This window comes from Monodelphis domestica, chromosome 5 (genome assembly GCF_027887165.1).
Source record: "Monodelphis domestica isolate mMonDom1 chromosome 5, mMonDom1.pri, whole genome shotgun sequence".
Classification (NCBI taxonomy): Eukaryota; Metazoa; Chordata; class Mammalia; order Didelphimorphia; family Didelphidae; genus Monodelphis; species Monodelphis domestica.
In genome coordinates, this window is record NC_077231.1 from 280,427,622 (window position 1) to 280,453,125 (window position 25,504).

The window sequence follows — 25,504 nt, forward strand, 5'->3', positions numbered from 1 at the left end:
GGATAGAAGCATTTTTTTCACTTTTTTTTTGCTTTTTTTTTTACAACATAGCTAATATAGAAATATGTTTCACATGACTTCATGTGTAAAATTAATATCATATTTCTTGCCTTCTCAATAGGTGTAGGATGGAGGAAAGAAGAACATTTGGAACACAAAATTTAAAAAATGTTAATGACTCCACATGACCAGAGCATGAAATCACTGGATGCTCTGGCTCTACTAATCCAACAAGGGAAATTTGCAGAGGTTTATGGAACTGTAGAAAGAACCCAAGAGGACAGTTAGATAGCTTAGAGGATAGAGATAGGCCTAGAGATGGGAGGTCCTGGTTTCAAATCTGGCTTCAACCTCTTCCTGGCTGTTTTGCTGAGCAAATCATTTAACCTCAATTGCCTAACCCTTAATTATGTAAAAGAAGCTGGACTTATATAGCAGCTTCCTGATTTTGGACTATCCAGTACAGCAGTCTATCTCTCTAGAATGAGCTTAAAAATTCTTGACCATAGTTTAACAAACACAATTAGTTATTCCAACCAATCCACATGAGCCATAAGAACTTTCTAAAGAATTATTTAATCAAGTGCTCTTGAAATCTCCTACAATAAATGTTATTGTAAATGTTTCACTTAAAATTGCAAGGAAAGTCGGGCTCCAGACTGTACTGGTTCCACCTGGGTCTCCTGGGAAAGGGAAAAGGGAAGGGGAAGGTGCAAGGCTCCTGGGCTGAAATATCTGGGTATCAGAGATTTCCCGCGCCTTTCTCGGCAAGGTTACTTGGTAGACCAGCTACCCCAGCTGCAGTGGAGGTCACAAGTCAGGCAGTGGATTGCAGAGGATGACTTGAGTACAACTGTATGATATGTGAGATAGAGAGACAGAGGCAAAGAGAAAGGCAGAATTTCTCAGAACTACGGAAGGACCTTGGAAATCAACCGAGATTTGCTGCTGGTGGTGAGATGAGCAGGGAAGAAAACAAGAAAAACGAACTAGGCTGCTGAGCTTGGGAAAGAAGAGGGGCGCGCGAGAGCCTAGACATGGAGCAGAGAGTAGAGGGGCGCTCAGAACCGAGCAGAAGGGAATGCACCGAGCACCGAACGAGAGCTGAGAGCTGGGCGCAGCGAAGCACGGGGGTCCCTAGCACAGAGTCCCGAGGAAAGTGGAGCGGAGTGTAGCCCAGAATGAGTAGGGGAGCGCGGGACAAGCTGGAACAGGAAGCTGCCAGAGTGCACCCAGCTGGCCAAAGGAGAGAAGAGGATCCTACAGCCCCGGAGGGGGTCGGGTTTGGCGGAGTTGGGCAGGTAAGAGTTTCTCCTTGAATCCTCCAGGGCTGCCTTGCCCCAGAGGATCACTTTCCCCTCTCTCTACTATTGGACCAGAATGCTCCACCACCTCCTGCCCCGCCTCCGGGCGGGACAAACTGACAGATGTTCTCTATGGTTCAGGATTCTGAGGATTCACCCTGGGTCCCCGGGAAGGGAGGAAGATTCTGGAAACTGCTGCTACCCTTTCCGGTCATCCCACATCTTCCCATTGCCCCACTTTCTCTACTAGCTGTGGCTTCAGCACTAGGGTAAGGGACGAAGAATGGTGAAAATGGGAAGCTGGGGTCAGTTTTTTCCTCCCTCAGGGAGCCCAGGCAGGAAGCACAGACCTAGGAAAGTGCCTCAGTCCGGAAAACTGGGGTGGGAGGAAGCAGAAGCATCTTCAAAGGTGCCTGTTTCTTCAGCTCCGGAGCTGTCCTAGGATTTAGTGCTGGAGAAGACCTTAGAGCAGATATGTACCCAGGGAAATAGGAGATCAAAGGGCAACAAATGAAGTTAAAGTACAGATGGCTCGACGAAAAGAATTATGGGGATCTTCAAAATTGAAAGAAACCTCCGTATTCATGTATGTCAACTGATCATTTTACAAATGTAGAAACTGAGGAAGAGAAATGGCTTAGCTAAGGTGTCACAAAGAGCTAGGAGTGAATAGCTGTCTGAATTTTCTCCCACTTCTCTGGTACCAATTTCAGTATACTTTCCATTGCAGGAGGGTAGAAAGAAGCTTTCAAAAGGCCAAAGGCCAGAAGGAAATCAATGTGCATGCCTCATCTCCCCACTGCTCTGCCCTCCCTGATCTGTGATTCCCCTTGGTCCTGATGAAAAATTGTCTTTTGGGGGTGCAACATACCCAGAAAGAATTGGTTTTGAAGGAAAAAAAGCTGCTTGGTCCAAGAGATTGATGGGAGCCTGGCTATGTTTAGGAAAGGGAGTGTGTTTTGCAAAACTGGAAATAGGTTCTGAGGAGAGAGAATTGGACCCATCATTTGTGAGCCCCCAATACACACTGTAACCCAGAAATGAGCTGAACCTGCTACCTGTGATCTTAGCATCACATCTGGCATTTCGGATGTAGGAAAGGAGGCTGATATCATCCATATCTACTTCTGAGAGTCTGCTTCCTGTACCTAATTTAAGAACTCATAGGTCCAGAGCAGTACAAGACTTTATTGACTGAATTCAGGCCATTTCAGCAGCCTCAGCCTGGGCCTCCTTCTCAATACTTGAATAATTCTATGGAGGTAAGTTCCAGGTTCAGCCCTTTTAATGAAGAAGTAAAGAACAACTCAAGAATATCTTATGTTGTGGAGTAAGAGCAGACAGATAAAGGAGAAGAGATCCTATGGTTCAAGCAAACTAGTAAATTGAAGGTATAGGGTTACTAATTAGACTGGGTAGATGTGGAGGAAAGTTAGTTCCTGAATGACAAACAAAAATATCCTATACACAGGACCCAAGAGGAGCTTGCCCCACCTTGTACCAGTAAGATGGAAGCTAGAAACTGGAACACTGGCCAAGGGAAATGGAAGTACAGATCTAAGAAACAGACAGAATCTATCATCCATGTAGTTCAACTTCCCTCCTTTTGCAAATGAGGGAATTGAGGGCCAGAAAAATTAAGTACTTTGCCCAAAGTCACATGGATAGTAAGTGGCAAAGTCAGAATTTGAAAGGGAATCCTCTGTCTTTAATCCCAGTACTCATAGGATGATTCCTCTGAGTTACCTGAATGAAAGAAAAAATGCATTTAAGTCCTTAATATAGATCCAAATTTAGAGCTATAAAGACCTAGTCTAACTCTCTCATCTTTTAGATGAGGGAATTGGAGTGTAGATAGGGTCAAGTGATTTTCTGAACACAGGTAGTAAATGACAAAAGCATGAATTAATGTGCATAATTCTTATTCCAAATCTAGGTCCACACTCTTTCCACTGTACCTAGCATCTATGCTGACTGTCATGCTTAATGGTACCCAAATAAAATGTTAATACACACATGTACTCTTATAGACTATGTTTACCTGTAGACACATGGCATCCCTGCTAAAAGGCTGGGCCAGCACTTTAAATGTCAAGTTTGGTACTCTTTGCACACAGGATAGGCACTTAATAAATGTTTTAATTACTAAGATAAAGATGGCTCATAACAATGCTAGAGGCATTTTATCTATCCATAAATTTCTTCCCTCCCTCCAAAAGGATAACAGCTCTAATTGTACATAGTAAGCAGACATTTAATAAATGCTTGAAATAGATGAAAGAATGAATGGAAAAGTACTTACATGGGCTAAATAAGTGAATGTATGTAAGGTCCTTGCTATCATAGAGGGAGTGACTTGGGGACTGACAAAAACAGCCTTTTGTCTCCATTATCCTAAGTTCATTTCTCTGTGGAAAGAAAAACTAAATTTCATTAGCCCTGTTTGATAGATGACGAAAATAAAAGACAAAATAATTAGTTATGTGAAGGATACATTTTTGTTGTTGTTGTTGTTTGAAGAGGCTCATTAAAACTTTTATTAATCCAGGATACTTTTTTAGTCATCTTGGCAATCATCTAGAGATTCCTTTTCCTACAGAATATTGCTTCAGTTTTCCTAGAAACTACTAAGTATTTGGGTAGCAAAGAGGGTAGAATACTAGCCATGGACTCATGAAGACTTGAGTTTGGGTCTCAATTCAAACACTAGGTATTTGTTACCCATGGCAGATCATTTCATCTCTCTTCACCTTAGTTTCCTCATCTGTAAAATGGAGACGATAATAGCACTTTCCTCACAGGGTTGTTGTGAGTTAGGTAGCTAATAAATGTAAAGTGTTTTGTGAATCGTAAAGCTTTCTAAATCTTAAAAATGCAAATGCTAGCCATTATCATTACCTAGCCCTCAAATTTCCACCTTTATGAAGAAGGAACTTGGTAGGCAAGGTCATCCATGCCTATAATGAACCTAGTCCTGGCAAGACTCAAGGAATAAGACTAGTCATTTAGGACCTATGTCCTTCAGATTTGAAATGAAATGCAAGAAACCAGGCTGGGACTGAAATAAGTGAAACGTCTGCCCCATATTTATCTCCCAAAGATCCACTTATATACCTAACAGACTCATTACTGAAAATCCCCACAGCCCTTACTTATTAACAACAAAGCACCTCTATAATGTATTTTCTTAAATCCCATTGTATTTATGGTTTTGATAGAGAAAGGGAGATGGAAAGGAAGGCAAAGGCAGAGTCAGAAACAAGACAGAAAGAGAACAAAGAGAAAGGGAACAAATTCTGGCAAGAGAAAAATAAACTAGTTCTCAAATGGGGTATTTTTTTGTAACCATTTTCCTCTGGGAGTTAAATTAATTTGTTCTGACCCTATAGCATCTATCTGAACACATGTTGATCCCTTATCTGCGTCAGCACTGTGTCAATAGATGACTCCACTACCAGCAGCAAGCTGGACTATTTAAGGGACAGCTTTTCCAAACCACCATAACTTGTCTAACCTGGACACTCAGCACATCTCTCAGTCGAAATAGGAAGCTACCATCATATATTAAAGGTAGGAAATTTTGAATTACCTCATTTTTATGAGAGGGATCAAATTGTCATTTAGTACTATAGGATTGCTTTTGAGCATTTATTTCTGACGATCTACTTATCAAGTCTTGTGGCTAAATTAAATTTTTATAACTGAAATTTTTATTATTCCTTCTTTCAGGCTTAGTCAAAATGAGAAACTATGGCATTATTTCGAATAGTATTTTAGTGATAAACGTTTATAAGATGTAATTGTGGTCAAATTAACTTGTGTTTTGGAAGAAAAAAGTTTAGCCTTCTGGGTATTAGCGTCCTCTTCTCTTACAGGTATAATCAAATACTTCAAAGGCTGTCCTTCAAAACAGGACTGAAATCATTTGAAGAAATACAATGCAGGGTTGGGAAGGCTTTTTAAATCTTTTCAAATAAAAAGGCTGGAAGATTTTAAGGTTTAAATTAACTCTGAAAATAACATTAAGCAATTGTGCAGTTCAGTGCTAAGAAAGTGGAAATTGCCTGTTTGCCTGGTATAGACCATTATTGTCCTCTCATAGGTGCTCTCATCTTTAATGAGATCCTCTAAGCCTTTCATATTTCTAATGAAAGTCCATGTCTTTATTATGAATATGATTGAATACTATATCATATATATTGCTTGTAAAATTGTTATAAATGGGATTTCTGTGGTTCTTGATAGCCTTTTAAAAATTTGAGTATACATTCCCTTACAATTCAATCCAATGTGATGGTTTCTTAACTAAGAGGAAAATAGACTCCTTGTTTGAATCTCTTTGAATGAAAAGAATATTCTTTTCAAAAAAAGACTTTTGCTTCCCTTCATTACAGGTTCTGCTGTCTTGTCTTTCTCTTTCTCCCATCATGAATCTAGACCAGCATTTCTGACCTGGTTAAGGACATTCCACTCAAACTAAATGCTTCTTCCTAAAAGATAGCAAAAGATAGAATCTTTTCTAATGGGGGTGGAGGGATATACCACCAACCATTTTCTAAAACATACTTTGTCAAAAAGTCAGGAATGGTGAGGTGAGGGAATATAGATAAAAGAATGCTAGGTTTCAGAGCCAAGAGATCAGAGGCTTAAAAAATCACAGATTTAGAGCTGAAATGGAACCCATACTTTTTTTTAATCCAGCCCTCTGATTTTATAGAGAATGAACTGAGACCCAAAAAGTCCTGTGGCTTGCCTCAGGGTACACAGGTAATTTAGTAGCAGGAATAGAATTTAAACTCAGGTCCCTTGAGTCCATGGCTGTAGTACTAATCCAGACATTCCCTAACTGTGTAACATTTGGCAAGAAACTGAACCTCTCTGTGCCTCAGTTTCTTCATCTGGGAAATTATGAGTTTGGTCTAGATCATAGTTTCTTAACCTGAGGTTCACAAGGGGTCCATGAACTTGAATAAGGGGGGGAAATCATTTCCTTATTTTCATGGACCTGGAATTGAAGTTTAATATTTCCTTACATTATGAATTTTTAAAATCCATATCATTTTGAGAAAGGATCCGTAGATTTCACCAGAATGCAAAAGGAGTCCGCAACACACACACGCACACACACAGCTTAAGAACTCTGTACTAGATATTTTAGTGTGTCTCCTTGTGTTCCTTCAAAACATATATTTCAGTGGAGAAAGAACTAAGAAGGCAGAAAGGGCTTAATCGTCTACTTTATCTCTGCTATCCCTTCCACTTTGAAAATCCTCTGATTCCATTAGAGGATCAATCCACTCAAACAGCACTAAAAGACCCTTTTATACGTAAGGGTCTGTCTCATAGCATCAGCTGAAAATATCCTTTGTATGCTATTTGTACTTGCTTATAAGCTCCTCTAGAGTGTAACCAGGCACCACTTTCCAGAGCTAGCCTCCCTGCCAGCCAGTCTACCTCTATTTTCTACTGCTTATTCAGCTTCTACCTTCTCTCCCGTAACTGCTTCCGAATTCCTTTGCTCCTCCTGCAGCTATGTACTACATCAGCCTCAGAATCTTCGTGCTCCTTGCTGTCCTGTCAACCAGCTCCTTGGGGCAGCAGCCAAAAGAGAGTAGTCATGCCAGCCCAGGGGGTCCTGAGCTGGAGCAGACCCTGGCTGCCCAGCGCCGGCTTGCCCGTGCCCCTGCTTCCTCCAGCCAACTGAGAGTTGATGGAAATGCTGACTCCAGGAGCAACTTCGGGGCTTTGCTGGCCAGGTATATCCAGCAAGCCAGGAAAGGTAATAACATCCCTTGCCCCCTTCTCCCTCATCCCTTGCAAATATTCTACAAGGCTTTCTTGCAATGCCCAGTAAGAAAACTCAAAAGTAAATACATTTAGAGGAAGACATTCTTTATTTTTTCTTTTCCTTAACACACAGATATTTTGCAAACAACAAAACCTGTGATCATTAATATCATCCCAAGTGATGAAATAATTTTATTTCATATAGTCGTTTAAAGTTTCACAAAATTATCTGTTGCTTAACTTAAAGCTGGAAGGGATTGTAGAGGTTTGCAGGGTAAATCCAGTGAATTAAGTCCTATTTATTATTCCCATATTACAGATGAAGTAGTTGAGGGTTGGAGTATTGCAAACATTTTGGGTATTTGCATTGTCTGTGGTAGAAGTTCTTAACCTGAGGTCTATAGACACTTTCAGGGTTTGTGGATAGATTTCAAGGCATCTGTGAACTTAGATGGGGAAAAAAGTTTCATCTTCATTTTCATTAGCCTTTGGTTTCCTTTGAAATCCTATTTATTTTATGTGTTTAAAAACATTATTCTGAGAAGGATTCCACAAGCTTCCCAGATTGGCAAAATCATCCATGGTACAAAAATGGTTAAGAAAACTCCTGTTGTGCTTGATATCATATTGTTTGCCTTTTCAATGGGCAGAGGAGGGATAAGAAAGAAAGAGAGAATTTTGACCTCAATTAAATAATAATAATATAAAAAATGAATGAATGAAAGGAAAAAAAGAAAATTTAAAATAAAGAAAAAAAGAAAACCCCTGCTCTCTGTTAATGCTCAGTGGTTAACTAGAAGGCCAGACTATGAAAAGAAGATTCCGTTTCAAAAGCCCCAAGTAATTCATTTTCTTATACTGACGATCGATCATTCATTGGTCAAGACTTAAGCTCTTTCTCTTAAGATGTCATTATTTCCTTAATAAATATTTTCACACAGAGAACTGAATTAATTAATTCAGTTAGTTAAAATAGGGCAGAATCAAAAGAAGAGTCCTAACCCCTATTTTTTAACCAAATTTGTAAAGTCAATGTAGTACAGTGGAAGGGATGCTAGAGTTGGGAGTTCCTAGTTTGATTGTTTACCTCTTAATAGCCCTGTAACAAGACACTTTTTCTCTCCCAGACTTCTATTTTCTCATTTGTAAAATGACAGGATTGATCTATATGGTCTCCAAGGTCCATTCTAGCCTTAAGCCTATGATCATATCATCACTGTGCATTTTTTACTTTAAAATCATTGAGCAAGAGGCAGCTAGATGACTCCGTGGATAGAGAGGTAGGGCTAAAAACAGTATATCCTGGGTTCAAATTTGAGCACAGATACTTCTAGCTATGTAACTCTGAGCAAGTCACTTATCCCCAACTACCCAGTCCTTACCCCTCTTTTGTCTTATAATCAATCAATCCCTAGTATTGATTATAAGATGAATAGTAAAAGGTTTTGAAAAAAAATTTTAAATCATTGATCAAGACATGAATTATGATCAATTTAAAAGATTTGACAGAAACAATAGCCCTTAGAACATTAAACTAATCTATGTCCAACTTCATCAAAGCAAGAATTAGAAGAAGTGAATATTTCATCTTATATGAATACTTCTTGCCAAGGTGGGAGGGATTGTCTATGGGCAAGGGGGACATTTTGGTTTCTTTTAATAATAAACCTTTAAAGAATCTCACTATCAAGAAATGATCTGATGATCAAATAGAGATTGTTCATTAATTCCCTAAGAGATGAATGAGCTATCATCTCTCAAACACCTGATATTACTCTCTGGGAATAAATGGTTTTTTGTCATGTTCAACTCTTAGGGTCTTCTTGGCAAAGATACCAGATGGCTTTTCTTGTCCTTCTCCAGCTCCTTTTTACAGATTAGGAAACTGAGGTAAACAGGTTTAAGTGACTTGTCCAGGATGACACAGCTAGTAAGATTTGAACTTAAGTCTTCCTGACTCAAAGCTCTGCACTCTATCTGCTGTGCCACCCAGCTGCCTTATATATATATATATATATATATATATATATATATATATATATATATATATATATATATATATATGTATGTATCTCAGGTAACACTTGAACCCAAGTCCTCTTGGTTTCTAGGGCAGCTCTCTGCTTCACCAATGTTGCCCCAGGTCAATAGTTTTAGTAATTACTCCCAGGGGGACTATGTATATATGACTTTCCTATTATCTATATATACATCTTGTTTCATGCACTAAATTTGAGGCTTTATTCATAGGATCATGGCATATGGGCAGATGTAATCATATAAGCCAAGTTCATTTATCTTGATTTACAAGCAAGGAAATTAAGACACAGAGAAATGGAGTGATCAACTCAGGTTTTTCATAGATAGAAAGTAGAAATGCAATGATTCAAGACTGTGACTTCTTCATTGGGACATGCTGGGGAAAATGTAGCTAAACCATTTTATAATTATAATTACTATAATAATATTATATGTTATATTTATTATATAATTATAATAATATTGTATGTTATATTATATACTTATAATAATATTATGTGTTATTTTATTATATAATTACAATTATATATGTTATGTTTATTATATAATTATAACAATATATGTTATAGTCATCATATAATTATAATAATATGATAATTATATTTATTCTATAACTATAATATTATTTAAGAAATTATAATTATTAATTAATTATTATTAATTATTCCTAATTAATACCCAATTAGAATTGGATGTTTTAGTGGGTCATAAGCTTAATGTGTGACATGGCAACAAAAGAGGGGGGAAGATCATGCAATCTTGGGCAAAATTCAGAACAACATAAGATTAAGAAAGTGATCTGTTTGCTGAATTTTGCCGTGGTCTGGTGATATCTGGAGTACTGTGTTTAGTTTGGGGCACTGGATTTTAGAAAATATTTTGATAACATGGGATATATCCAGAGAGGGACAACACAGATTGTAAAATGGTCTTTGAGATCATGTCACACAAGAATTAACTGGAGGAACTTGGACACTTTAGTCAGGAGAAAATAAGACTTTGGAGACATGTAATAGCTATCTTTAATTATTAAAAGGATTGTCAGAACTGAAATTCATTGGGTGACATTGTAAATAGGCAAACTTAGGCTGAATACAAGACATAAACAATTCCAACCATGAAAGCCCCTGAAATGTGGAATGAGCTACCTCCAGAAGAGGTGACTTCCTCCTCATTAAAGGTCTTTCAAATTAAGGCCAGATGACCACTCATGACCTCCTTTAATTCAAGTCTTAGTAAGGGAGCTCTTTGCCAATCTTTGATCTCTCTTGCTATAAGGTTAAGATCATTTTGCAAGACCAAATAAAATATAGAACACTTTTATCACGCAAGTTGCCCATAATACTACGAGGTTGTTGGTGCTCAATGACAAAATTATGCTCCCCTTCACAACTATACCCCATTCCTTTGGATATTTTGTATCACCTGAGACTTTTAACTTCCGTACAAAATAAAATATGAGTTTAGAACTGCAAAGTATTTGGCCAGAGGATATTAGGTATCTCTCAGATAAGGGACCTGAAAAGTATTGTCTCCCATCTCTTCCCCCATGGTCTGTGTGGTAGACCCTCGATGAGTTGTATCTTTCAGAACTCCTCCAAGACTCTTCGCACCAAGATCAAGGTAATATCAAAATTCCCCAAGTGGCTCCCGCTGTTGCCCTGGCCCTGACCAAAAAGCACAGAGTCTGATTTCCAATTACAAGGAGGTTTCTTTGCCTGAATCAGCAGCCATGTCACTGGGGAGGCTTTGAGTTGCCAGCCCTTTATGGAGGAGCATTCATCCTAACTATAAATACCATATTTGCAAAGCAAATCTCAAGCTTTGGTTTATATATGCTATAGCTAACTTCTGAAAATTGGCTAATATTGACAGACGACTGCATATTTATAGATTCTTACTGGGTTGACCATCTGTTCCCAACCTAATGTTTTATTTATGGAACAAATAAACAATATGATCTGTTAGCTTCTCCAAGAAAAGCAGCCATGGGTCGTTGATAAAAGACTGGCCTTGGGTCCAGAAGACCTGAGTCTAAATTTTGCCTTTGAAAGGAACTATATGACCATGGAAAAGCTGTTTAGATTCTGTAGCCCTCCCCCACCCACACAAAAATATTTTATAAATTATATAAATTAAATTGCAATCAATTAAATGAAAAAAATTGCCTTGCTGATCTGTATAGTATGGGGCATTTGAAGGGCATTTACATCTTGGCACATAATAATAGGAACTTCATTAATGCTTATTGAACTGAGTTATATTTGGGTTCCTTCTCAAGGGCAGAGATTGCCATTTGCCTTTCATCCTATCCCTGGCCATTTGGCACAGTGCCTGGCATATAGTAGGCACTTAATAAATGTTTATTGATTGATCTATTCCCATAGATGAAACCAAATACCAAAAAAATAAAAAAACCAAATAAACCGACATACTTAAATGGGATGGAATGTGTTTGCATTTGCTCTTTTTATTTATTTATTTTAACAAGGCTAATTGGGAAGAGATTTGTTTGTTGGTAGGTAGTAAAAGTGAAAAGATTGTATGTTAACACTCCCTCCAGAAAAACTAATAGCTTCTCATTTGTTCCATGAAAAAGCTATCAGATAGACTTATCCAGTTTGCATTATTAATAATGAGTAATAAGAGGAAGTGTATCCATTGCATTCAAAATTACTTTGATTAGAATATGGAAATCTTCAAATACAGTGTCATATCTTTCATCCTTTGGAGAAATAAACACCAGATGGATGTAAGGAAATGCAATTTACTTTCCTCTGATCAAGTCCTCTTTCTTTTTTAACTAAAATTTAGAGAAATAATGTAGTGAAATCAGAGGCATTTGGAGAAAATATAAAGTAACAACATTGCACAGTAAATAGAACCACTGTGGAATGAACATGGAGTCAGGAAAACCTGAGTTTAAATCCTACATTAGACACTGGCTGTGTGACTGAGCATGTGACTTCCCCTCTATCAGTCTCAGTTTACCCATCTATAAAATGGGGATCATACCAGCACCTACCTCCCAGGACTATTGTGAACATAAAATGTGTGAGATAGTATGTGAAAAGCCCTTTTATAGATCTCAAAGTTCTTTATAAATGTAAGTTATTATTATTGTTCACAGCCTTGAAATCCCAAGTACACCATTAAAGGTTTTAAAAAACCACAAATCTGATTGGAGTCTCTTGGGAATGTGGGGATGGGAAAAGCTATAACCATCTCATTTATAATTTTTTTGTAGTGGAAAGAGCCCTGGAATTGGATTCAGGAAAGCTAAGTTATTCTGTCTCTAACACTGTACAAATCACTTAAAAAAAAAAGAATGTCAGTTCACTCCTTTGAGACTATTTCCTGATCTGCAAGAATATGCTTGTTCTGAGAACCCTGAATGTTAAAAATTGTTTTTATATGCAATTGGAGAAAAATAAAATATTGTTCTTTTTTTACTATTAAAAAAAAGAATCTTATGGGAATGCTAAGAGGAAAGCATTTTTACCAAGCACCATATAAATGCGAGATACTGCATACTCTCTGGAGAAATCATATTTTCATCTACCCATTAAGTCTTTTGAATTCTACATGGGACTATCTCAGCTCCTTTGAGTATAATTCAGATCTTTAAAAGGGTGGGGATTTTTCCTGCCTGTCAGTTCATTTTTTTACCATTTGGTGCAATTTAAAGTAGATTATTTTTTAAAATATTGTCTTCCTACCTACTTCACTTTGCATATTACTAATGTGCTTGAGGTTTTCATCTTACTTAATATTTTTAAAACTATTTTCTTTGGAAAAGAATTGTACCCATTATGATAAGGTGTTTTTTTTAATGGTGTTTATCCAGCTAAGGACTTCAGTTCCACTGGGAACCAATCATTCCAATATCAGAATATTTAAAGTACATTAATTTAATCATTATGACTTTTTGGATCACGCAAGCATATTTAGGAATCTTAAGGGATAAAATTAAGAAATGCCTAATTACCTGTCAACTTGTATTGAGTAGACACCATGTGTTTGCTGTGCTGCAGTATCTTTCCCGGGATGCTAGCTATAAAAGGGTGGAAGCAACTGAGAATCATTAAAGAAACAAATGAGCAGAGAAATATGAACACTGATAAATCTTCCCCTTTTAATGTTTTTAAATGCATGGGATCACAAGGAAAAATTAATCTGAAATGCAGTGATCAAAACATTTTAAGAAACAAGTTCCTGGACCCCAGTTTACTGGCCCCTGAATTAGAAAAATACATAAAAGCAAAAACATAGATGACTTAACAACTACAATAACTACCATGTAGAAGGTGCTTTAAAGTTTGCAAAGTGCTTCTTAAATACTATCTCGTCTAGAGCCTCCAAACAACCCTGCGATGTAGGTGCTATTATTATCCCTGTTTTACTGATAATGAAACAGAAGCTGACTTGCCCATGTTCACACAGCTAGCTAAGTGTCTAAGATTTGGGATCCAGACAGAAAAGAGGTAAGGGCTAAGCAATGGGATTTTAACTGACTTGCCCAGGGTCACAGAGCTAGGAAGCGCCCAAGGTCAAACTTGAATCCAAGACTTCCCATCTCTGGGCCTGACTCTCTATCCCCTAAGCCATTTAGTCACTCCACAAACAATATATTCCTTACCAGGCAATAAGCATCCATTAAACAATAGCAAACCATGGTACTCTTCCTCCTGGGAATATATTCAGTGTTATGAGTTCTATCTGTTAAATTAGAAATTCTTAGAACAGTCCTCAATACAAATTGCTGCTTGATTAGTGTTGTAATTGATCACACACCCCTTCTCCAACATGCACTTGAATTAGATTGTACCTTACTAGAGGACTAGGGCTCTATTTTTTACCTCTGTATCTCCAGCTAGTGCTTTGTACTTACAACATATTTAATTAGTGTTTGTTTAGTCTATTAACCCTATTAGGTTTTTTTTTTCCTTAAGGATGACTGATGGGCAGGAAGCCTATAAACTGGGATCTAACATCAGAGGATATTTAGGTAAATTGGGTTAAGAATGGGAGAGAGTGAAAACCCAAAATGAGACTTTTTAATTTGATCTTAAAGGCAAAGAAGAGCCTCTACTGGATTTTGTGGAGAACAATAGTGTTTAAAGGACATCCAAGGAATCAAAAGGATGCTTTCCTCTAGGTGGGGAATAGAATAGAGAGGCAACAAGTCAAAAAAAGAGATCATTATAAATATTCTGGACAAGAAATGTCAAAGCCCAAGACCCGTAATTGGTCCATAGATGTCATAGAAAGCTGTGGGCCAGCAATGGAAAAACCAAGGGCTATCACTTTGAAGTTCTCTATTTGTAGTCCCTGTATTATTTGAGGAATGTAGAAGTTAGATTGGATGGTAGACAGTGAGAAGGATCTGTGTTGATAAATGTAACAACTAGCTCTCTGAAAATTCACAAGACATATTTAAATTTAATCTGCACTATTTATATTTTCTCCATAACTTTCTTAAGTCTTGACAGCTAACAAAACAATAAATCAAGTGCTGATCTGTAACATTTGCTGATTTCCATAGTATAAATCCTCACACTGAAAATGTAACAACTGACTCCCTAGGATCACATCCCCTGGAAGCATAGAAAAAATTTCCTCTAGATCAGGGATTCTTAACCTAGAATCAATTAACAGGAATTTTTTCATTCTTTGTTTTTAGTGTTTTGATAACTATATTTCAATATAATGGGTTTCCTTTGTAATACTATGCATTTTATCATATGCATACTGCCCAAGGGGTCCAGGACCCAATTGAGATTCAGAACCCCTGCTCTAGATGATGAACATTTATGGAATTTAGAGGCAAAATCAGATCCTTTATTTTTGAGTGTGAAGTTGGAGACTTGACACCTCATCAGGAAGGTGCAGTTGGTGTTTTAGTGATATACAAAACTAACTTACTGGGAAATGATCCTTCTGTGCCATATGTGGTTTCTGAAACAGAGCCAAGAAGATGCTGTGGTTCCTATAAATGGCGATCAAAAGAACTTTGTGTTTAGCAAACTTATGTTCACTTTAGATTACTGAACTAAAAAAGAGAAAGACAAACTGTGACCTACAAAGAAAGAAAGGAAGAAAACGAAAAAAGAAAATCCCAGTATCAGATCTGTAACTAAGATGGGATGATCAGGGCTTTGTCACAGGGCATAGAATTTAGATGACACTAGATTTAAAAGTTGTTGACAGTATTTGGAATCCTTTAGCAAATTGGTTAGCAAAAATAATTAGCAAACTAGTAAAAAATATACCAATCTATTAAAAATTAGTAAGATCAGGGGGAAGCTGGGTAGCTCAATGGATTAAGAGCCAGTCCTAGAGATGGGAAGTCCTAGGTTCAAATCTGGCCTCAGACACTTCCCAGCTGTGTGACCCTGGGCAAGTCACTTAACCCCCATTGCCTAGCCCTTACCACTCTTCTGCCTTGGAGCCAATACACAGTATTGACTCCAAGACGGAAGGTAAGGGTTTTAAAAAAAAATTAGTAAGATCTATAAAATATATAAATTTGCTATAAATTAGTAAAATTGATATCTCCCCCCAACACCCGCAATCAATGTTCTGGGGTCTCTCCTACCATTCCCAACCCCTATTCATCTAAAGGAGTTTATCATGCCACTTGCCCTCGGTACAAAGATTCCTACTAATTGTTTTGCACCATGATACACTCACCTCCCATGAAAGATCAAGGTTTTCATCACAGGGCTCATATTCTCAATCTGTTAGTGCACACCCACTCTAGTTTGGTACCAGTGACTGGCTCCTAGAAATTAATGATTCATTTCTAGTTGGAAAGCTTAGAAAAAGGTTCACTGAGGTTGATGTTGGGCACCCAGAAACTTTTGGTCCTGTTTTCTGCATTTTCAAAGTATTCTGAGTCTTCTGGGTATACAGATGGGATCCAAGAGTTTCATTCAGGAAGAGAATCTGAAGACATAGAAAGCATCCCCTAATTCCAGGCACCAATAATAACATACCTGCTATTTTTTAACATGCCCTCAGTGTGGGTGGCACTAACTACAGGTCTCAAGCCCCACAAAGAAAACTTTAAAATTGCATTTGTGGAGTCAAAAAATTCTGTTGTTTCACATATAATTGCTTAAAACTAGGAGATATCTCATTTTTGTCTTTGTATACTAGCCTCTACTGCTGTGCCTGGCACATAGTAGGAACTTAATAAAAGCCTGTTGATTGGTGGATTAATTTGGTTTTGGTTCCTTTCCTCTCTTCACCCCATTAGGTTCTTCTGCTCGATTGCCAGTCATCAAAAATCTCCAGAGCATTGACCCCAATCATAGGATAAATGACAGGGATTACATGGGCTGGATGGATTTTGGGCGCCGCAGTGCAGAAGAATATGAATACTCCTCCTGAAGAGGGTCAGAGCCTAGTCGGAAACCAAACTCACCATTCTCCACTGAAAAAGAATATTAACAAAATTAATCATCTGTTGTCTCTACAAATTGATGTTTTAAATATATGTTAAATATATTTAAGTATTCGATGTAAAAAAAAATCTGCCTGTAGAACTGTATAATGCAATAGACATATATACAGAATTTTCCAAAAGAGAGGAAAAACCTGTTTCCTTTCTCTATGATTTCTGGTCCTACACAGTTGATAAGATATTAAAATCTCATTCACTCCTCTTAGCCTGGTCTTATTGGATGCTTGGCAATGAACTACATTATCTGCTTTAGGGGTGATTAATGTCCAAGCCCCAGAACTGCTTTTTCAGATCCTGTAGGGTCATTCTAGTGATTAACCTCCAGAGGGAACTTGGGAGACCAGCCCAAATCCAGATTGAAATGATTGCCTTTTACCATGGCTATGTTGCCCTAAGATCAGGAGTCCATAAGATTCACTTCTGCCTAGACTCGTTTATTCCTAGTGTACAGCTTTTGGCAAACCTGGTCATTCTTGGCTCTCCTTTCCCCATTCCTTTCCAAATGCAAGTTGACCTATGAGACATCTGCTAACTGCTTCAATTCACAGAATCAATAGAATGTTCTCTGCTTCTGGTGACTTATGCCTTTGTCTTATGAACTAGGCATGGTGAATGACCAGCTGTGGGAGATGTAGGGAAGCAAACCAAAGAATAGCTCATCTAAATTGCCCTTGAAGTAAAGGACCCAGAATTTATTAACCCACCCACACATTATTTTTGCTTCTGGCTCCCTTTCCACTAAGTTTATGTTATATAAGAAATAACCTCAACCAGGGGCAGCTGGGTAGCTCAGTGGATTGAGAGCTAGCCCTAGAGATGGGTTCAAATCTGGCCTCAGACACTTCCCAGCTGTGTGACCCTGGGCAAGTCACTTGACCCCCATTGCCTAGCCCTTACCACTCTTCTGCCTTGGAGCCAATACACAGTATTGACTCCAAGACGGAAGGTAAGGGTTTAAAAAAAAAAAAAGAAATAACCTCAATGAAATTCTGGACCCATTGGCTCAACCCTGATTTATTGGTAGTGAGGATATATTTTTCCCTAAGGATTAAACTGGGTAACAATCTCCCAGGATTCCAGGTTGGAACCTTTTGATTCAATCCTTCTCTTGAGTAGACAAAAGGAAGGTAATAATAATAATGACAGAATATGCATAGTACTTAAGGGTTTATAAACTCTTTAAATATATTAACTTATTTGTTCATCAATCCTGGGAACTAGGTGCTATTATTGTCCTCACTGGGCAGAAGAGGAAAGTGAGGCAGACAATAATTTCAGTAACCAACCTAGGGTCTCATAGCTAGTGCCTAAGGTAGAATCAAAATTCCAGTGTCCCTTCTAGTAACCTGTAGTAACTAACATATGGTCATGAAAAATAAAATTCTGAGAGATGGGATTCTGGGTATAAAAAAAATCAAGTTTTTTGACTAGAGTAGCATTAACCAATAAACTAATGGTTAATGATTCTCTTGATAATCAAAGACAAATATACAGGGTCCTAGGTCATCTTAAATACTCCTACTGTCCCTGTGATAGCTCATTATCTTGGCCCTCCCTTGAACATCAAAAGAGAGTTCTAACTGGTGGAAACTTAATGAGGAGGTGGGCTTAAGAGCTCTTGGCTCTTCCCAGTATGTAATATCATTAAGGGGGGAGGTCATGAGATTTTAGCAACCCTTTGTGATCCAGACAAAAAGATCTACCTTGTTCTAGCCAAGCTTCACCTTCATAAGCCATTCTGCCCCATACCTCAATGGGGGGAAGGAATGACCAAAGAGCTGAAGCTTATTACCCCCTGAAGAATGTCTGAATGTCTGGTTTTAGTTAGATTCAACAGAATAAACAGAAGTCAAATTTCCAGGTGGGTAGAGTCCATCCCCACATGTAAGGATATTTCTGGGACTATTAGGGAAAAGGGCTTTTGATCATAGAGAAGAGAATGTTACAAATAGATTTGTATAATCAAATGATACAATATTAAAATTAATTTTCCTCATGGTGAACTAAAGTGGGTTTATAAACTACAAGGAAAGAAATCAAGTTTTAATGCAGTATGAAACCCAGTTTGATGGCCAACAGCCAAGGGACCTGACCAGCATGCAACAATGATGAAATTCTTTTTCTAGCAGAGAATTCAGGACAACTATAGAGAAAATGGTAATAGACAATAGTATAGGCTCTTTATTTCTGGTGTACCAGTATCCTAGGACTCACTTTCCAATATAAAGTCTAAAGAAGGAAGATAGAAATCTCACCCTTAAGAAAAGTTGGAATGAAGAGGCAAGAGTAGTCCAGGGCTTCCATTTTTTTTCCCATTAATCTACCTTGGGAGATCTCTGGAGCTTAGAACTTGACCTTTTAGATTTCATTGGCTTCTGAGAAGAGCAACTTCTCTGCAACTTAAAATCTTAGAGTTGCCTAGTATATGGAAAAGGTAAGTGACTTGCCTAGGGTCACACAACCAGTAAAAGTGAGAGGTGGGACTTGAAATATACATCTCTCTGACTTCAAGGGTGCCTTTCAATTTACTATATCAAACTGCCTCTCTTGAAATATTTATCCAATTTAATTCCTATAATTCATTAATGTGGCTTAACGTTGGCATTGTACCCTTGGGTATTAAATCTCCATGTTTTGGTGGTGGTAAGTCCAAACTGATACTTTTTATATCCTTCCCTCAAAAGGTTCTTTGTCCCCTACTAGAAAAGACATTTTGATGTTTACTGGATTGAATTACATGTTTCAAACTACATGGGGGCCCAGAACCTAGAAAGTTAAATTTCAGACATTTCACTTCTCTAAATTTGTGAGTTAAATTTTTTAAATAAATAGTCACATATTGTTTTAAATATCTATATTACCTGAACTTTGATCTCCAAAAAGTAAACCTCAGGTTCTAATTTAGGCTCCAGGTTTTTCCTCTCCCTCAAAATTATTTGACTTTTTTTTCTCATTAAACCTATAGACAAAATATCAGTTCCTTTTCCTTTACTAAGCATTGTCCATTCCAGATATTATTTGAGCAGAGCTCCACAAAGAATAACACCTCTATCTTCCTGGAAGCTATGCTTATTTTAATATACACATACATATGTAAAATCTATGAGAAAATCTAGTGAATAGAAAGACAGCCTCAGAATCAGGAAGGCCTGGGTTAAAGCCCCATCTCTAACATATCATAACTGAATGACGCTGGACACAAGATCTAGAAATTGCTAGGAAATTTTTAATGACTATAAACTGCAGAGAGAGTGCCACCTTGTGTTTATACAGTTTCCTATACCAGCAAAATCAAGAGACGTAGTCCCTGACCCATCACACTTGAAGGCTGCAAGGCAGATGAGCAATAGAACAATTGTGAGCCTGGCCATATTTATCTTTTCCTCATCCTACATGCTTTTTCATTCCTTAGGCTTTATCCAAACTCAGCTTTCTCCCCAGTCCCACATTTCTTCCCAAGAACAGCCTAAGCAAGGGGACAGACAGCTGGGTAGCTTAGTGGATTGAGAGCCAGGTCTAGAGATGGGAGGTCCTAGGTTCAAATCTGACCTCAGACACTTCCCAGCTGTGTGACCCTGGGCAAGTCACTTGACCCCCATTGCCTAGCCCTTACCACTCTTCTGCCTTGGAGCTAATACGCAGTATTGATTCCAAGACGGAAGGTAAGGGTTTAAAAAAAAAAAAGAACAGCCTAAGCAGTAAATAAAAATAAATTGTATACTGATACAGAATATATTAACAACTATAACAGACATGCTGGTCCACAGAGTTGAGACCCACTTCTTATTAAAGATGCTTAGATTTGGACTCATGTAAACTGTCCTATCCTAGGGGGATTCTGACCTCTAAATAGATGGGTCAGTCTTTTTTCCCCCTTATTTCCCAAACTAAGGATGCCCTTACCACAGGGTAAAACTGATGACAATCTTGTTTTGCTTCTTTAAATTTTAAATTTTAATTTTTTCCGGATTGCATATCAGTACAAACTGTTTCGTGCCTGTAATCGTACCTGATTAACTTCTAACATGGTACTTGATGAACAAAGTGGACCATATATAAGATAACTATGTATTTCTTCGACCTCAAAAGAAATGCTTAAACACAAAGACTCAAAACTATGCATTAATAAGTATTTAAAGCATGATAGAAATTCTCAAAGCACAAGCAGACATGTCACTTTCACCTCAGATTGGCAGTATGGCCAACTCATTTAAGGTTCATATCTTCAGGCCATTTCAGCATGCATGGCTCATTCTCCTATCATCATTTACTCCTGGAAGTTGTAGATGAATGGACCACCTCCTGCTTGGCAATCTGCACTGACTGAGGAACCCAGATACTCCTGAACTCCCAAAATAGCCGTTAGGCTCCAAAAAGACCATCTCTCAGGATTTTTGCATGGTCATCTATTCTTAGGGAAAGACATGCAAAGTCCTCATCTCATTTTGACAAGCACATGGACTCACCACTTTTTTTGCTCATAAGAGCCATAGCTGCTTATCCCTCTCCCCACTCTCTCTACACACACCCCATATGAAGTCTAAGGGAAAGCTGTCAGGGGTCCCAAATCACATGTTCAGAAAAAAGCAACAATCAAAGTTGTCTCTCCCTTGAAAGTCTACCCAGTGGGCAGCACCTACTACCCTGTAGTCCACCTTGTTTGATGGAGCTCTTTTTTTGGTGGGGCAGGAGGTAAAAAAGAAAAAAAGGAAAATATACATGGGAACCAACCAGAAAGTTTGGGTTAACAAGGGGATTAGCCATGGGAAGTGGTCAGAGCTCATATTCAACTTTAGGAGACATGCCCTCCATCTAGACAATCAGGAGGGATGAAGGAAGTCCCCTGAATATTCTCAACATACAGATATTTCATTTTAAATAAACACACCAGATTGCATTTCAAAACTGATGAAATTCATGAAGAAGGGACTTAGCCTGTTTTAACTTGAAATAGAGCCATCCCTGGAATACAAGAGAGAAACCAATTCTGACTTTAAATCAAGTTTAGTAAATTAGGGCAACTGCCCTATTCCCTTGACTCGGAGGATGATTCTGAGTTACTATGGAAACCAGAAGGCTGAAATTGTGTGAAGATGCAGGCATTGAGGAGGCCAAAGACAAGGAAGGGGCATTTCCAAAAGCTAGTGCCACTTAGTACCAATGGCCTACAGTTACAAGAATTTTAGCAAGAAAAGGAATGTGGAAGGTAGAGTCAAGATGGCAGCTTAGATGCAGCAAAACTTGAGTCCTCTGTGAAAACCCTTCCACACTAATCAAAAACAAAGCACTTCCAGGGGGACCAAAACCAAATACAACAACAGGATAGAGCTGAGGGACTCACCTGCTCAATTCAGACTAAAAGGAGGTTGGATTCTCGGGTTTAAGGAAAAGAAAGAAAGAAGGTCCCAGGACCCTTCCCCCACCTTCTGTGCTGAAACTCAGGTGGTTGGTTGAATCTCAGACAAGCCCTCCAGCCTGGAGGGTGTGCCTTGCTACCCCAGCTATTCCAGGTCCAAAGCTCTGACCACAGCTTGCAGGGAGGCAGCTGGAGAAGAGGGGCAGAGAGGAGAGCAGCCTGATTGCAGCCTTCAGTCACCACTCCTCCAGTGGTAGGGGAGAGCTAGGATATAAAGGATTTTTAATGTCAAATGGAACATTTTGTATTTGCACCTGGAGGGGACAGGGAACCACTTGAATTTATTGAGTACAGAAGTGACATGATTGTATCTGTTCTTCAGGAAAATCACTTTAGTGACTGAATCTTGAATCTCCAAGTGCTTTTCAGACCTCTCAAACTAGGTGTCCGAGTTTGTTGTTTTAGCTTTTTTTGGCTTAAACTCAGTATGTCCAAAACAGAACCCTCAATCCTCCCCTCCCTACCTTCTCTACGACTGCAGAGAGCAACAACATTCTTGCAGTCCCTCAGACTTATCCCTTAGGATCCATCTTAGATTCCTCACTATCTCTCATGCCCCCTTCAAATCCTTATGTCTAAGCTGATGCCAAAGCCCATTAATTTCACCTTTACAGCCTCTCCTGAAAAATCTTCCCTTCTTTCCTCTGACTTTGCCACCTTTGATAGAGGACCTCATCACCTCACACTTGGATTACCACAATAGCCAGTTACTGATGGATCATGTCTCTCCCCATCCAAACTATCTGTCATTGTTTCACAAGGAGTGAGAGAATCAGAAGAAAGGTTAAAGATGGTACTAAACTTCAGATTCTTTCTACTAAATACTGTTGTTTCCTAGCAAGAACAAATTTAAGGAAGTGAAAAATATTGATGCCTTTTTGAGTGTGTCTGTGTTGCTGTGCATCAAATAAGATAGAGGCACAGAAAATAATTTTAAAATGAATTAAATAAAATATTGAACCAACCTTGTATTCATAGTATGAAAAAAAGAGATAGGAACATAGATATTTCTAAACCTTATTCTACCTGTCAATAGTTCTCACATTGCCTCAAACTCTGCCAATCTTCTGATTCATTTGCAACTCTCTCCATTATTTACCAGTTCTTCATTCTCTCATCTCACCTCACTGGGCATGCTGAAGCCATTCAGTGTTGTTGATAAATGAATGGGAGAGGTTCCCAGAGGTTGTACAGTGATTCATCTGTGCTTTAAATGGGATTTCACGGACATATTATTCTTACTAACTTGCTCCTTATTAAAGTGCCCTCTAGGAGCTTGGACTAAAGATTCCACCACTTATTTTCTAAACTAATCAGCACAGATCTCTCAATGCAGAAGACACTTTGGAGTGTAGTTCCTTGTACCTAGGAGGCAGGATGACTGAGCCATCTATCCATCAATGTGTAGAGGTCTTTAAAAAAACTTAATGAGAATGATCTCCATGTATATTGAAGATGTATTCAATGAAAACACGGGGAAATTAAAGCAAAACTTTCTCTACAGCAAACCATATCTTTATTTTAATTGATCAAAAGATGCAGAGAATATAAGAACCAGCTGTTTCATTTTTTATGAACAAGCATTTGTTTTCTCTCTCTCCCTCCACACATCCCTATTTAAAAGAAAAGCAAAACTTTCATAACAAATATATTCAGTCTTATTTCTACATGGGGAAAGAAAAACTTAATTTCTACATTGTCCTGTCCAAAACTATCTGTCTTTTTCTCCAACACACATCCACCATCATAGCAAAAAAAAAAAATCATCGGTCATCTGGAATTGTGGTTTGTCATTAAATATCTTAAATATTCAAAAGTTATTTGTTTTTAACAATAATCATTATTATTATTATCTAAATTGCTGTCTTGGTTTTGTTCATGTCACTCTTCATTGGTTCAGAGAAGTCTAGGTTTCTCTATACCCATCCTTTTCATCCTTTCTTATTGTAATAATTAAAATGGGTTTGACAAATATAAGAACTTTTTTAAAATTGTGGTCGCCATTTATAAAAATTAACTCTACAGTCATGAGACTGTTAGTAGCATTAGTAGCTTTATTGCAGCAAAATAGTGATAGTAAGAGAGGGAAATGTAAGTAGGAGGTAAAGAATATTGCCTAGCTAAAAATACCCTAAGTCTGGACCCAAGTGCCTCTAGAACACAAATTCTAGTCTGAATGCAGATCTCACCAGCCCACAAGAGTGTCTCCAGCCAGGCATTTCAATAACCAAAGAAAGACCCTGAAGAGGCTGAGCCACAAAAGGCAGTCTCTCACACCAAGGAGGCAAGAATTTTACCCCAGTAAGCATCTCTCTTCAGCCTGAGTCTCCAACACAGAAACATGAATCTTCACCAGAATCCAAAGTCCAAATCAGGAAGCCAAAATCCAAAGCTGAAAAAGAATATCACCAGACCTCACACCCACAAGGCAAAGGACCACAAAAGAATTCCTGGGTCCCAGAGGCTCCTGCTTATATACAGTTTTTCCCAGCCATCAGCTCTCTGGCACATCTCAGAAATCAATCACAGTCTCCCAATTTGCCTAGCACTGCCCAGGGGGTGGGGGTGCTTGTAGTCTTTTAGGGTATGAACTTCCTTTTCTAGTAAAAGGTTCTTACTAAATAACTGTTAATGACTAATGACTAACTAAGTATGAAAGGCAGGGGACTATAGGTTCTTCATTGATTAATTTAAAATAGACAAAGAGAGCTTAAATTCTTTTTCACTTTATGATACAATGGCATTTCCCTTTTGATTTAAAAAAATTGACTTCCAGGAGTAAAGCAAAACCCTAAAGGCCATCTTCAAATAAGGAATTTCTCCCATATGTCTGAAGTTCATATAAGGTTCTTTGGTAAATGCAACCACAGGGATCATTCTGTTCCATTGCTGACTGATTATTACCATTAAGCAAGGCATAAAATAAGGAGATGCGTGTTTTCCAAGGCTCTCCATGGTAATGAAGGTTGTCTTTAGTTCAATTCAATCAACAAGAGCTTTTAATCAACATGGAACAGGAACTATGCTAGGTGCTGAGGCCACAAAGGCCAAATTAAGCCTACCCTAAAGAAATTTATTTTGCACAAAATTCTATTGTGCAAGCTTCTTACATGAGGTTGAAATGGAAGAGAGATATCTTACAGTGAGTCAAGCAAGCAAGCAACCAACAAGCATTGATTATGTGTCTACAAGGTGCCAGTTGCTGTGTGAAGGACTGAGGATTCAAAAATGAGTCAAAAGGCAGTGCTCTGCTCTCAAGGGGCATATAATCTAATAAGAGAGATAGCACAAGGCAAATATATATAATGCAAGCTATAATAAAGGTTAAATAGGCAATAATTATTAGAGAGTAGGGATTGAGGAAGCCTTCCAATAAAAGATGGGGTTTTAATTGAGACTTGCAGGAATCCAAGAAGGTTACTATTCTGAGTGGAGGAGGGAGAGCATTCCAGATATAAGAAAAAGTCAGAGAAGATTCCCAGAGCTGAG

The 25,504-nt window shown here is 38.2% G+C and overlaps 1 protein-coding gene across 3 annotated transcripts; it reads left to right on the top strand.

Annotated features, from left to right (window-relative positions):
• Nucleotides 1-810: 810 nt before the first annotated feature.
• Nucleotides 811-16,804, top strand: CCK (cholecystokinin). 3 transcript variants are annotated; one of them, XM_056800218.1, is made up of 4 exons: nucleotides 1,418-1,573; nucleotides 4,694-4,874; nucleotides 6,835-7,083; nucleotides 16,393-16,804. In XM_056800218.1, exons 3-4 carry the CDS (start codon nucleotides 6,837-6,839, stop codon nucleotides 16,524-16,526), a joined length of 381 nt encoding a protein of 126 aa, XP_056656196.1. In that variant the 5' UTR covers nucleotides 1,418-1,573; nucleotides 4,694-4,874; nucleotides 6,835-6,836; the 3' UTR covers nucleotides 16,527-16,804. The 3 variants fall into 3 exon arrangements, with proteins under 3 accessions (XP_007505108.1, XP_056656196.1, XP_001378995.2); XM_007505046.3 differs by lacking the exons at nucleotides 1,418-1,573; nucleotides 4,694-4,874 and adding an exon at nucleotides 811-1,301; XM_001378958.5 differs by lacking the exon at nucleotides 1,418-1,573 and having other exon boundaries at nucleotides 4,564-4,874.
• Nucleotides 16,805-25,504: the final 8,700 nt, after the last annotated feature.